The sequence below is a fragment of the Cupressus sempervirens genome, chromosome 1 (genome assembly GCF_028749045.1).
Source record: "Cupressus sempervirens isolate cs-2001-9-10 chromosome 1, ASM2874904v1, whole genome shotgun sequence".
Classification (NCBI taxonomy): domain Eukaryota; kingdom Viridiplantae; phylum Streptophyta; class Pinopsida; order Cupressales; family Cupressaceae; genus Cupressus; species Cupressus sempervirens.
The window spans coordinates 514354634-514370204 of record NC_143118.1 but is presented as its reverse complement, the minus strand read 5'-3'; the positions used below and the strand labels follow the sequence as shown (position 1 = coordinate 514370204).

Genomic DNA, 15571 nt, shown 5'->3' with positions numbered 1-15571 from the left:
TTTCAGCATATCCAGTATTAGATGATAAAGGTTCATGATCTTCTGAACAATTCTCCCTCTGAGTCTCAATTGTAGGATTTTCATCTAATTGTTTAGTTGATTCATCATTTGATTCTTCAATATTTTTAGAGAGTTTATTGCAACATTTACAAATTTAACATCTCTGCTGATTTCAATAGTTCTTTATCTTGGAATATAAATTTTGTAGCCTTTAGAGGATTCACTATAACCAACAAATGTGCCTTTCTTCCCAGAGGGCTCTAGTTTGGGCCTTTTTTCTTTAGGGACATGAATATACACAGAACATCCAAAAATTCTCAAGTGACTTAAATCTGGTTTGTTTCTTGTAAAGACTACTTCAGGTATTATATTTTCTAAGGTTGAATGAGGACATCTATTCTGGATGTATACTGCCATATATGAGGCTTCAACCGAGAATAAGATATGAAGATTTTGATCATGCATCATGGCTTTAGCGACTTCAATGGTAGTTCTATTTTTCCTTTCTGTCACTCCATTCTACTGTGGATTATAAGGTACTGTATATTCCCTCTTAATCCCAACAGAAGTGCAAAATTCCTTATTTCATAAATGTATTCACCGTTATTATCTGATCTTAGAGTCTTAACATTCTTTCCAATTTGATTTTCCACTTAAGCCTTAAATTCATTGAATTTCAACAATACTTCATTTGATTCTTTAAGTTCTAGTAAGTAAATCCAAGTTTTCATAGAGTAGTCATCAACAAAAATCCCCCTAAAGAGGTTATTGACATTGGCCACACAAATCGGTGTGGATAAGTACTAGTACAACTTTTGATTTATGTTCACTATGTGAGAAAGATCCTTTGGAGTTCTTTCCTAAGGCACATCCTTTGTAGGTTCCAATATGTTCAAATTTTAGATGAGATAATCCTATTACAATTTTTTTTATAAAGGGAGGGCACGAAAATGGAGGTGTCCTAACCTTTTATGCCAAATTTCATTAGTTTTTGAAACTTCATGATTTAGTGTATGATTTTGAACATTACAGAGTCTATATAAACTTCTATCTCTAAATCCTATAGAGATTGCATTTTTACTGTTGGAATTTTTAGGCCAGGATTGACTTTGTCTTCCTGAAAGGTGACACAATATCCTTGATTTGCTAGGCCAGAAAAGGAGACTAGGTTTCTTTTGATGCCTGGTACAAATAGAACATATAGGCCAGAAATGGAGACTAGGTTTCTTTTGATGCCTGGTACAAATAGAACATCTTTCAATTGCAAGGTAACTTTGGTTTTTAATTTAATTGAGCAACTCTCAATTCCTTTCATTGGATGGGTGGAAGTATCACCTATTGTGACCTTTTCCATTGAGTGTCCTTCAAAAGTTTCAAATTGATCTTTGAATCTAGTTATGTGTTGAGATGCTCCGCTATCAATTATCCAAGTATTCTTGTTTCAGTTTAGTTCGCTTGATAAGGCTAAGAAGATTAGTGTATTGTCAGCTTCCTCGACTTCAGCTATAGAGGCTTGAGCTTTCTTCTTGTCTGAGCAGTACTTGTGAGTGTCTCCAAACTTATTGCACATGTAGCATTGAATTTTAGACAAATCTCTGTTTTTGTAATTTTGATTATTCTTCCCTCTTTTCTACTTGAAATTTCTTTTCTTTCCTTTATCATTTCTGTTTGCATTAAGGGCTTGAATTTCTCCCCCTTTATTTGAACTAATCCCTCTCGTAGTTAGTCTTGATTCTTCTTGAGTGCAGTCATTCTTAAGTTGATTCTTCTTGAGTGAAATTTTGGTAGAGTGGGCTGTGCACTGATACCTTGAATAAAAGATTCCCATGTAGTTGGTAACCCTTTAAGGGCTATTAATGATAATTCTAGATCATCTATCTTATTTCCAATGGTTGAAAGTCGATCTTTCAATTCGAAAATTCTCATAAAATAAGATGAAATTGAATCTCCTTTATTCATCTTGATATGCAGAAGTTGTTGTTTTAAGGCGAGCAATCTGTTTGTATTATTGATCTCATATGTATTTTAAATGGTCATGACATATCATAAGCAATTGTTGATTTTGATATAGTTGGAAAATATGATCCTTAACAACATCAATAATAATTTTCATGGCCTTATTGTTATGTCTTTTCCATATTGTTTTATCTAGATCATTATCAGGTTTTGATTTATTTTCTTCTACATATGAATCTAGTTCAAGTTTTTGAAGTATTATCATAATTCGAATTCTCCATGATACAAAATTTGATGCTCCTTCAAGTCTGTGCTCGAGTCTGACAGCATTCACCATGGTTGCACTTTTGAATGAATGTAATTCTGAAATTTTAATTGAAATTTCACTGTCTTTATTTGATCTCTATCAGTTAGGCTCTGATACCATATTAAAGAATATAAGATTAGATCAGTTAGGCTCTGATACCATATTAAAGAATATAAGATTAGAGATAGAGTACAAATTGATTCGAATTTAAATTTATTTTCAGACAATGATGAATTCTTCTTTGGATCTGCAGGACAGTAATAATCTTTTACTGAAGTATCTATATTGCAACTGATGTATACTATTCTGAGTATCCAGAATTGCATTGAATTTGTAGGAGGAAGTGATCGCTGCTAATGATAAATGTAATTAATGCCGATAGGCTTTCTACAATGGCAAAAAGGGTGGAGTGTGATGGTGTGAGTGTGTTAATGTTAACAAATATTTTTAGCTTAAATTTGACAACCATTTGCACATCAAAATTTCAATATTTATCATAAACATAATATACTTTTCAAAATAATTTAATAAATACCACATTAAAAAAGAAGAAGATATTAGTTGCTAAAATTATAAGTTTTGAGATAATTTTTTCAGAAATTAAAATAAAAAGCTAAAGTCAGTCCAAAAAAAAGAATATACATACAATGAAATATAAATATATTTGGCTGTAATGAATTAAATGTTAAGTATTTTTTAATTGATATCTATCGGCATTTCTTTAGATAGATTTATGTAAGATATCTATACTAGTTTGTAATGTAGAGAGGAAGATTACTCTTGTGATTGATCTCCTTTCTGCATCAAGCACAAAGCATATATATCATATTGAAAGACATGACTATGTAGGGTCATGACCCTTATGTACGTAGTCATGCCCTTATGTGGCATGAGCCATGTAGGGTCATGCCACGTGGTCATGCCCCCTGGTAACTACTAGTTTAACAATAGTATAAGTGCCATGATCTACATAAAACAACCAACATACTTTGCCTTGGATCGACAGTAATCTCATAATGCAAAGGCCCGACCGGACATGATATATATGAGCACAATATAATTTGCGATCTCCTACAGGCAGATATAGCAAATCAATTAAATCATACAGAATATTGAATGTATAATGAAACACAAATATGAATTATATATATATATATATATATATACACACACACACACACTATGATTTACTGAGAGCATCAATCCGACTAAAGCTACAATTCTAACAAACCTGAGCATGAAACTCTAAATAAAAATCTGAAAACAAAGTTCAAACCTAACCTCAAATATAAGCTCAATTTTACAATATTGAACAGCAACCTGTCATTTCAGTCTTCAACATTAATATTCAGACCTCCTTTTAAACTGGGAATAGTCATTAACAAAGACTACATATAAAACTGGGAATAGTCTTCAGTAATTCCCAATAGCATGAATCAGCTGCTTAATGATTAAGAACTTGACCTATAGCCTCGAGCATCGTCCACACTCTTAACCCAATATTTCTGCCTATCAAGGGAGACTCTGTGAGCAACCACGATTCGGTCTAGCTTAAACTGTAGCAATCCATGATTCTGTCCTTCCCAATTGATTATGTACAGAGATGAAACATTTATTCCAACCTTGAATGGAACCAGTCAGTGCATCCAACAGTACATGAAATGCTGGAAGTTTTTATCATCATCAGATATATATATATTTATACCTTTAAACATAAATCAAGGCTGCCAGTAGTCCATCCATAGCTGCTAAACTTAAGCCAAGGAGGATAATGTTGCTCTATTTCTTGTGACACCCATAGCTTCAGGAATCACATGGTAGCTCCAGTCACGCACTTGCCCTGTTTAATACCACCTTGGCCACAGTAAGTCTCGAACCCAAGAACAACTATGCAGAATTAAATAATCCTTATCCAAACATTTTTTTTACTCTGTAGGAAAGAGCAAAGACAACAAAAAAATTGACAGGGAGAAGTTGCAACAGCTGGAATATGCAGCTCTAAAAGATTCTGATATCACCCTGAATGAGCTATTTCATGTTCACATCAAGAATAGAATGGAGACACAAACAAGAATTGATGCCAATTAACCACTCTCAATGCATCACAGGTTCACATATTTTCTCAGATAGTTATGTGCCTTCCCAAGCTTCTGAATTTAAATATTGTCCTCCCGGGGAACATGATAGCGGAGAGTTGGCAAATGAATGATATAGTTGTCTCACACACACGCACGCACACACATGCATGCACACACATGCACGCACACACACATGAACACACCCGCACAAATGCACGCACATGCGTGCACACACCCACGCATGCACGCACGCACCCACACACGCACGTGCACATGCACACATACCCTTGAGAATGTGTAGCCACCTATAAAAAATGCTCACCCAGCATCAATGTATTTCATTTCAATCTTTTAACAACCTAAAAGAACAATCCACCACGGTAAGCGTACATTAAATTTGAACTCTCTCTCATTTCAAATATTATTCATCAATAATACAAAGGTGCACAGAGTCAACATAGAGGAAAGCTCTGAATTAAACACTGACATTTTTATTATTGGCTTGTAATTTGATCTCATATAGAGCTTAACAAATTGAATGAATTTGTCTGCCCAATGTGAAATACGTAAAGTAAAATTTCTTAACAGTTAATAGTCTGAAAATGAAGGACACTGGTGAATCCTGAAATGAATGGACTCTAATGATGAACTGTGTTTCTGTCCAATCCAACAAAATATCCCAAGGGTTTCCATCCTCAGGTTTCAGAAATGAAAGCTAGACACTCTCAAACTTCTCCAAGGAAAAAATAACCTAACAAGTATGATATGAAAAAACCTCTTTTAGAACCCATTACAGCAACTCTTTGTTTTTCTCTGTTTTCTGTTGAATTTATAGCATCAGTCAAACATTAATGCACCTGATAACTGATCAGAGAGTCATGTGTGTGTATATATATATATTATTCTTTTATACACACACACACACACACGCACATCTGCATATATATCTTTAATGCTTCAAAATGATTAATTATGGTTCGATCTGAATCATCTCATCATTATATCTGTTATGATGCCAGCGACCAAGTTTATGGTTGTAGAATGAACTATGTTAATCACAGATCACTGACTGTGATCACCTGACAGTTCTTGACTGAGACCGCAGATCAGACTGAGATCATAATCAGTATTGAATAGTGGTCGATCAGTATGTATATTGTAATTGCCATCACCGATTATAATCGGGATTTTTTAAGTGTTGTCAATGGCTGTTAAGGGCAGTCCCACGCAGGGACATGACCCTACAGGGCCTAAAGGCACCGTAGGGTCATGTCTCTACATGGGACATGACCCCTCCCACTTATGTATGTATTGGCAAATTGATTGCTGGAAAAACATCAAGGAAAACACATGCTATTACCTGTGATCTTCTCCTTTTACATCTGCAACAAGTATTAAAGCATTGGCATTAGAAATTGAAGGACACAATCTGCAGAATAACATTTAGATACATACAAATAATAACCACATATCTGATAAAGTTTACTGTGAGGAATTTATTAGAACTCAGTATAGTGAATCTCTGATTAAGAAATAAGTCTAAACTCTACCACAGATCCAATTCCTTAACACTTGTCTCTTGATTTTCCTTTTCTTTATCTCTTTATTTCCCCCTCTTTAATTTAATTTGAACTTAGGGAAATAATAATAAAATGACTATTAATTTTTCATTGAACTCACCATTAAAGTCACTTTATTAAATAAATAAATTCAATTTGTCATTAAAATAATAAATTTAGTAACTTAAATCAATTATTTAATTAATTTCTATTGCCGAAATTAAGGGGACATTACACTTTCGGTTTGTTTTGGGTTCTGTATTTGTAACCCAGAATTGTGCAGAATGTACCAACAGAGATTCTACAGGTTTATTTAAAGGAAAGATTGGAGTGGCGACTGCATTCACAATTTTCTTCTCACTTTGAGTTAGTCTTTATCACATTCTTCATCTTATTTTGTTTGGGTTTCTTCATTTTCCTCTTAAATTCTTTTGGTCATTTCAAAAGCAATTTCTTGGATTCAATTTGTGTGTGTTGTTTTTGCTTCTTCTACTCTGTGTTATATAACGTAATCTGTAGCTTTTCTAGACGTCTCCTTTGTTTTTATTTCTTTCTCTTCTTCACATAGTTATAAATAAATTATTTTGAGGATGACTTTCTAGGTTGCAAAGGCTTTCCTTATTTGATTTTTGTTCTTGAGATTTACTAGAAGTCCTCTGTATCATCTGGTTTTGCTAATGAATAGTTGCAGCGAAGGCCTCTTCCATGTGCCCATGTTTGTGGTTAGATGAGATTTGAAGGAAGCATATCACACTAAGTTGACATCACATGTAATACCATGACATGATAACAAAATACCATCTACATGGTTCTGGAATTCTCTCTTAAATTTGCTAAACAGAACATTGTCATTGTGCACTGTCACTACAAATTGATCAAGATTGAACCGAACATGATACATAGGCTATAATAGCTAGTTACTCGTTGTAGCTAATTGAAAATGACACTGCATATTCCTGAGGGTCCTCAGGTCTCAAATTTTTATTCCATGAAACATCTCTGGTCCATGCCTCTGTTTTCGTCCAAGGACAGTCAATGTGCAAATTTTCATGCAATGGTTAGCCATCATGAATGGAACACCTTGAACACTAAAAGAAGAGAACACACAACATGATGTACTAAGAAGACTCGAAACCTGAAATATATCAAATGGATATTGACCCAATTTCTTTATCAGAAATACATTCAGAACTTAACATAGGCAGATGTATTACGAAACAACAATAGAAACCAGTAGATTCTCCAAAAGATATTAACTCGTTCTTTCTCAAAATAATATTCAGGATTCAAGCATATGAAAATGCATTACAAAAAAACAGTATAAAACCAGCAAACTCTCATAAAATTCCTTAAAACATGTTATTGCATTATACAACAGCAATACAATAACCAATATTCAAAATGCAATCTTAAACACAGTTTTACAGTTAGATTGGAACACTAAGGGAAGAACTTGTAAGCGCACATAGACAATGGGTTTGCGTCCACTGTTTGCCAGCACAAGGGGTTATGTCCTCACATCGGCTGAAAGTTGAAGCTTTCCGAATAACTCTCGCAAGAGAAAAACTGAAATCTAAATCATAAATTAAGCCTACTAAATGAAAGAGTCTCTTCTTCTTTTATCCTCACAGCTGTGACTCTTTGACTCCTCTCTTGGCTTTTTCATCTTATCTCTCCTTGTAATCTTTAGCCCACATTGAATATTAAATTGACTTTTTATAATATGAGTCCACACTTTCATAATCAATTTTTATATCATATAAATGTGTCCTTTATTTTCTCTAATGTCCCAAAAAGGGGACATTACAAATCTCCCCTCCTTGAAACTACTTGTCCTCAAGCAATTAGTACCAGGATTCCATATGAATCTGCAGGTAGCTCTACAGCCCAATCTGAAAACAAATCCGGCCATAGTGCGGAGCAAGTTGTCACTCTGCCATCCATCCGTCCACCGGATCCTTGGATCCCATATAAATCTATGAAATAATGCTGCACCTGTAAACAATACAACTCTGATCATCATCGCATCCAGCCTCAAACTGAGTAGAACTACAACAAAGTCCTCAACAAGCCATAGATACATACGGTCAACACCTGGATCCCAAACCTCGTTGTCATAACCAGCTGATATGATGAGGTAGAAATGTAGCAATGAGCTATGCATAACCCAATAGATGGTGATGACCTGACCTAAATAGATGATGCAAGAAATGAGTTGCTCAAAAGCTAAAACTAACATTACGGGCACATCAAAATCCAGACCATCGTCATAAATCTTGAGAACTCCGAAGCACACAAGTGCTATTGAGTAAGTATGAAGCTGTAAAGCCATTCACTATGTTTGAAACATAACTCTCATCAATGCTCCACCAAGATCTATTCAAAGGATGAAGGAAATCCATCCAACTCCTATATGGATTGAAATCGGGAACCATGTTTGGACTGATCCAATGACAAACAACAGTAGTCAATTCACCACTCCAATCCTGTGACCAAGATTCACTGCTAGGAGCTGTACTAGGATCCAATATTCTGAAAGCAAAATCATCCTCTTCATGGCAATTAAAAGGATTTCTCTTATTTATCACAAAAAGGGGATTATCAGAAGTCCAATCAGCATCTACTTCAAACATAGGGTTGTCTACAAGTTGAATGTGATCTGAAGTTTTCTTACTTGATCCGTTGGGGCAGCTATCCAAGTCATACGTCTGCTGAATGCTATCAAGTTCATCAATTACTTCTTGGAAAAACTCCTACCTCTCTTTACCCTTATGTTCTCGAGAGTGGTTCATGATCCTAATCTGATTTTCCGCTTCCTAAAGAGAAATCCGATCATCATCTAATGCCTCATGAGTATACTTAAGCTCTCTATTGAGCTCCATAATCTCGTTCCTTCCTTTATTCAATTGATCGATATGTATTTCAACAACCTTAAGAATATAATTCTTGTTCGACAACAAACATAAATAATCTGATTTCATAGTTTCAAGAGTTGTTTTGATCACCTACAAATCAACAACAAGTGAATCTCCTTCCACTCCCTTTTGGGCCTTCTTGCAGAGATCCTCAATCATCTTGTCAGTGCTGTCATAACGTACCAAAGACGCCACAACCATGTCTTCACTAATCTTCAGCTGGTTCTTTAAGATATGCATTTCATTATTGTCATATTGAAGCGGTACATCGTCTTGCAGTGCCATCTTGGATTGTTCCTTTGAATTAATGCAATGGGCATAAGAGATATATGGTTCATCACACCTCTCAACCTCATAGGCCTTCTTTTCCTCGTTCTCTTGATTTGTATGCAAGGGCCAAAGTGTTGCCATGTTATCATTTGTATATAGAGGCTAGTCATACGACTCCAACCTGATATTACTTTGTGTGCAACCGACCCCATCAACCTGTTCGTCACGGCTAACCTCCAATTCACCAACGTAGAAACTTGCACCCTATGTAACATCTTCTATGTGATTATGGGAAGTCTGCAGATCACTAGTAGTTGAATGCTCTTCTTTTTCAAGACTCTTTATTAGATGACTTTGGTCTGTTGGAAATTCACCATACGCATTTTTGCACTGCTCTTTTGCAAGGAGATCCTGAACCAATTCCAAATACTTCCTTTTTGCCATATCGGTCTTATTTTGCTGCTCTAGGTGAAAATCCATATAATCATTGAATTTTTAAGTCATTTTGAACTCGGGTAGGAAGTTTTTGATACTCTTTATAAATGTTGACTATTTTTGTTCTTATATTTGCTGATTGGGGCACCCACGGTCCAGAATATTCAACTCTTTCTTTAGGATTTCAATAACCCATGAAGGGTTGCCTATTGACTTGCCTTTCATCCTTTTTGTAATTACTCATAGAGACATCTTGCAAGAGAAATATATTCGAATAATTTGACACTGTACCCTGAAAAGGAATTGATTCCTTTATCGTTGAATGCTCAAGAAGTTGTGATAGTTGATGCTCTTCTTTCCCCACCTTCCCTATTTTATCATCATTATCATATTGCTGCAAACTTCTGCCATCTTTGTGAGTAAATGCATCTGTAACGTTTGTGGCTGCCAATGAAATTGAAATATTTGACAAATTTTCTCTTGCCGGTGATCCATGTGCACTTTGCAATTTGGCTTATGTTTGGTTAATGACTTTGCAATCCTACTTGGTGCTCACATAGAATCCATCCGAGCATCATCCTCATTTTGATTATTTGTCTGTAGCAAAACACTTTCTCTTGGATTTGACATTGAGTTAGAAGAGCGGATTCCATTGTTTATAGAACTGGACTTAATTTGAGTGGATGCCAACTCCTGTTGTTGCAAGACCTTTGTTCCATCATCAATATCAGAGATACTTCCCCCAATTGTATTTCCAATAAGTGTCTCGGTGTCAGAAAAACCAAGAGATGCTTTGGTTGTAAATTCTAAGCTGCTTTGCAATGGACTTAGTTTTGAACTCATCATACCCTCAGATTGCCTTCCAACGTGGGTCCATGGGCAGTTGGAATCCTATTGTCTGCTCTTGTTTTAGGCCATGCAGAAATAATTGAAGAGGTTGCCACTACATCAGAGTCATGCTTCTTAAGTGTTCTATCTGCACCTTTGCTTTTCACTGAAGCATTTGACACTTGATTTGACGTGTTTTGTGAAGACTGTGAATGATGATTTGATCATTTTAAAAATAAATCAGATGAAGGTTCTGCAGATGCATTGGTAGTGGTGTCGTTTGGAATATTTGATAGGAGGCTTCTAGAACCGATACCAAACTACCCATTGCAAATAGGATACTCATATGGGCATCTGTAAGTATGAGGATACATTCTATATACTAATTCTGGAAAACTACTTAATCTTTGCTGCAACCTATTGATGTACAATCTCTGTTGGACTTTGGGGTACTATGCTCCTTCATTCCGTTACTCCCTCTATTGCTGATTCCTACTGACCGTGGATCCGAGGATTTTGGTAAGCACAAAAAGCCGCTAAAAATGTTTAGTGGGTATCTCAAATAAAAATGTACATACTTGAATCAACAAATTATCTAATCAACCTTCCGCTTGCTCTACTTGGATAACAACAGGTGGCGTGAAGTTTAACAACAGTTATTTATAAGTACAAATTCCATAATTGCCGCTTAGAGAGGAGGCATTGTTGGTGGTTAGGTGGAATACCAAACACCACCAATAGTGAATTCTCAAGGCTCGTAACTCGTCTCTGTAGGATCTATTAGCCCCTGTGTGAATTGACTTTAGCAAATCTAGGCTTGGAACCGTAGACTCGATAATGAGGAAAAATATTTCATCCATGATAACCACTATGCACTTGTATGCACACAAATTTTAAATGGAAAATTGCAGTCAAAATTTTATGTTTCTTTGCCACATATCTCCTGATATCGTTTCCTTCGTTTAAAATTAGGCCCCATTAAGTTATATGACCTGGTTTCCAATCAATGGAGGACGCCGTCTACTTGGGGAGCGGATACCCTTGCGGCTACATATAAGGATGCTGCGAGTCCACTTGGAAGTCTCCCACAATCACCAATAGTCCTTGCATTCTAATTTCACTACCATCTCGTGCCCGACTGACCACTGTCCTGTAGGAGTTCTCGTGTGGAAGTTCACTGTGGGATTAAGTATGGGTGCCGGCCTGTTGCCCTCAACTCTCACGTCAACCTTGCTACCTATTCGTTACTAGGAGGAATCCGTCGAAGACATGAACCAGTGCCAACAGAAGACTATACTTTGCACAATGTATTACCTCTTAATCTTGGCTATGAAGTGACCATTTTGCTTGCCTCTTGATGCTTACAACAAACATACAAAGAAACTCTACTCTAAAAATGTAATGATTAGACGCTGATAGATCTTATAACATCCAAGGGAGTATTTTCTTAATAAAAGGTCTCCACAAGAAGTTACGACATTGGGAATTATCTCATAGATCCTGTTCGTTTGATTAGAACATTATTTTCAAACAATAAATCGATATTCTGACAAAGCATATATTATTCTATGTTTTTCTCTAGCTGAAGGCTTAATTGGATTCTTGTAGCCACGACTATGATATTGGACACCCAAATATAATACGTTTGAAGAATATTGGATTGAGGCTTAGTATCTCAACAGAAGATATAAAAGCTGAATAAAGTATTTGTAGTCTTCAACCCCAATAAAACGCTAACCCTTCAATGTTAATCTTTCAATGCTAACAATTGCTCTGTTGAATAGTAGATTAGTCGTCAACTGAATCCAATCGGGTGTCTATGCTACCACCATTAACCACAAAATTCACTGGCTATTATAATTGACTCATTTGAATGCCGTCTACAACTTGCCAAAACACCACCTTTGCAATAACAACAATAATATGCTTTTGGAAACTATGCGATTTTTGATTTGTTCACAAATGCAAAACAAACCCAATAGGGTGGCAAGTTTGGCGCTCTCATTAAAATTCCCTGAGAATATGTTTCACAGGCTGGCACGATGCACAACTCTGATACCACTGAAATATCCCAAATAGATATCGACCCAATTTCTTTCTCAGAAATACATTCAGAACTTAACATAAGCAGATGTATTACGGAACAACATTAGAAACCAGTAGATTCTCCAAAAGATATTAACTCATTCTTTCTTAGAATAATATTTAGGATTCAAGCATATGAAAATGCATTACAAAACAATAGTATAAAACTAGTAAAATCTCATTTCCTTAAAACATGTTATTGCATTATACAACAACAATACAATAACCAACATTCAAAATCCAATCTTAAACATAGTTTTACAGTCAGATTGGAACACTAAGAGAAGAACCTGTAAGCGCACACGAGATAGTTGAAGTGATGTCTCCATGGACAATGGGTTTGCATCCACTGTCTGCCGACACGAGGGGCTACGTCCTCACACTGGTTGAAAGCTGAAGCTTTCCGAATAACTCTCGCAAAAGAAAAACTGAAATTTGAATCATAAATCAAGCCTACCAAAAGAAAGAGTCTCTTCTCCTTTTATCCTCACAACTGTGACTTTTCGACTCCTCTCCTAGGCTTTTCGTCTTATCTCTCCTTGTCATTTTTAGCCCACATTGAATATTAAATTGACCTTTTATAATGTGAGTCTACGCTTTTGTAGTCAATTTTAATATCATATAAATGTGTCCTTAAATTTTTCTAATGTCCCAAAAAGGGGACATTACAAAACCACTGTTTGACATGGACACTTGGTCAATATTTCTTGTAGTAATGATTGCTTGATTGAGTTTTGTGAATACAAGCATGATTAACAAGATGCATGTACTTAGTTTTTATTACCCATTCTCATAGAACTCAGGATATGTTTTCCATTCATATGCACTTTCATATATAAAAAAAACTTATGCTTCACAATTCTCGAATTTCGTGGGAAATTGTTGCCAGTTTAGGTTTGGTCGTTGGTCATGTTTTACTGGATTCGTCTCAGCTGAGTTTGGCCTATAATTCAGTGTCACTTATATAACACTACTTGAGGTGTAGGAGTATCAAGGGTGTGATGTTTCAATACAAAGAAAACTCACAGCCCAAAGCAATGTGTAGAAAAGGAGCTTTTACTTGGTGAGGAATGGTAGGTAGTAAAATAATTTTACTTTGTTTTGCATGTTGCTTGTCACATAATACATATAATTCACTTTGTAGGGTGTGATAGGTAGTAATTTGTTTTGTTTTTTCCATTTATTCTTTGCACTTTTCTATGTTTGTTGGGGTTGTGTTTGTCTGAGTCAGGCTTGTGTTTTCCCTTCTTTGGACCAAGTATGTCTAAGATGTACCAGGGATGAACCCATGGGCCCAAACAGAACCTTGGATTGACCTGGCCGGAGCTTTTGGATTGGTCCATGTATGTGATGTGTTCTGATGGAACCTGGTCATAGAGCTGAGACTTAACATTATGTCTCACACAAACCTGTGCAATGATGAAGTAAATGCACAGAGTAGTTGAAAAACTGAGTAAAAGCTTAATGAAGCATCATGAACTTTGAAACTAAGCCCATGTAAAAACCAGAGTTAAGAAATTGACATTCTGCTAATACATATTGAACTTAGCAAGATCTGTATTCTCGGTTAGATTTTGGTGACATGACATAGTTTTCCAAATGGTATTGTTCTTAATTTATTACTATTTTAAACATTTTCTCCTTAGAATCTTTTGGTAAGGAAGAGTATTTAGGTGACGCTCTTTCTTGAAAAGACATATGAAGTGATTCTCTATAGGTTCTTTGATGGACTGCATTGTAATATCTTGCTTTCAAAAGTAGCAATTTTAGATGATTTTATGTATGGTGCAGGGAATGGGAGAACCTCTCAATAATTATAATGCTGTTGTAGAAGCTGTTCGGTCAATGACAGGACAATGTTTCCAGATAGCACCAAGGCATATTACCATTTCAACAGTGGGTATCTTTTACCTTTTTCAATGGATGCAGTGTTGCCAGTATAAAGGCCTTTTTAAAAATGGTTAAGTCTTATCGTTTTTTATTGCTTCTTTGCATTTCATAGCTGGCACAAATTGTATTGGCAATCACAACAATAGTATGACCCACTTCAAGAAGTGGAATACACCAAAACTAATAAAAGCAATCTTTTAGGGATTTTTTTCCCTATATTAGGAGATTGATGGTACTAGTTACTAAAATTTAGTAGTGGACTTCAAATGGATTTACTTCTCATACTCTATAATCAATGATTTGTAATATGCTTTAGAAAAGTACAAAGTGCTTGTTTGGCATTGTTTATAAGAATTTTTGAAGCACTCCAAGCACAGACAAACACAAAATTGTACAGAAATACATGCATGAATATGAATATAGCAGAATGATTTGTCATTTAAAAACTGAATATGTATGAAAATCCTGGAATTGGAAGATCAATAGGGAAATCAAAGCTATTAAGTGAATTATAGGCATTGTACAATGAGTTTCTGTGAGAGGAGTTTTATATGCCATATTTATATTTTCAAAACTTGTTTGATTGTGCTCCAATATATGGTGTGTAAAAGTGGGTTCATTTGAAAACTTATATTATCTGATCATGACCAATACTGAGTTGTGGATGGATAGGTAGAAACTTCATAATGAAAGTTCTTTTTGAATTTGGGACTGGTATTGGCAAAAAGAGCTTCATATACTGAGGAGAATGTTTAATTGGTAATTGACTTTTCCAAATAATTTGGTCTAGTAGAGATGTTGTTAATAGTTTTGTATGTTTTTTTGATTATTATTAAAGTATTGCACCTTAAATAACTTATATAATTTTATTACTAAATAGCATGGACTATTAAAATTCTTCCGTGGGAGATTGATTTGGATTTGTTACTACTTCTCTTTATTTTGTAATGTATTCTCATATCAATTGTTTTTATGGAAGTGTTAAGGAGGCTAAATCAGGAGTTGTAAGAATGCTTGGTGCTTCTAAGTTTATATATAACTAATTGAGTGCAAGTTGATTAGGAGAAGATGGCGGACCTCAAATTAGTGCACTCAAATCCGAAAAGGGTTATTGAGTGATGAATGCCATGTGCTGGTTGTATGGGTGGATTCTCAATGGGAGGTTCACTTTGGCCATATGGAATGGCTTTGTCTAAGGGGTTTGATATTGATTTTATCATCTCATTCCTTGGAGCTTGAGTTGGTTTA

At 35.4% G+C, this 15571-nt stretch overlaps 1 protein-coding gene across 2 annotated transcripts in view; it reads left to right on the top strand.

Annotated features, from left to right (window-relative positions):
• The window catches only part of LOC149578491 (Radical SAM superfamily protein), a 98963-nt gene that overhangs the window by 22162 nt on the left and 61230 nt on the right, over positions 1–15571 (top strand). For both annotated transcript variants that reach the window (XM_089829422.1, XM_089829417.1), the window contains exon 5: positions 14225–14329. In XM_089829422.1, coding sequence (XP_089685548.1) covers positions 14225–14329 — 105 coding nt within the window. The remainder of the gene's footprint in view (positions 1–14224; positions 14330–15571) is intronic.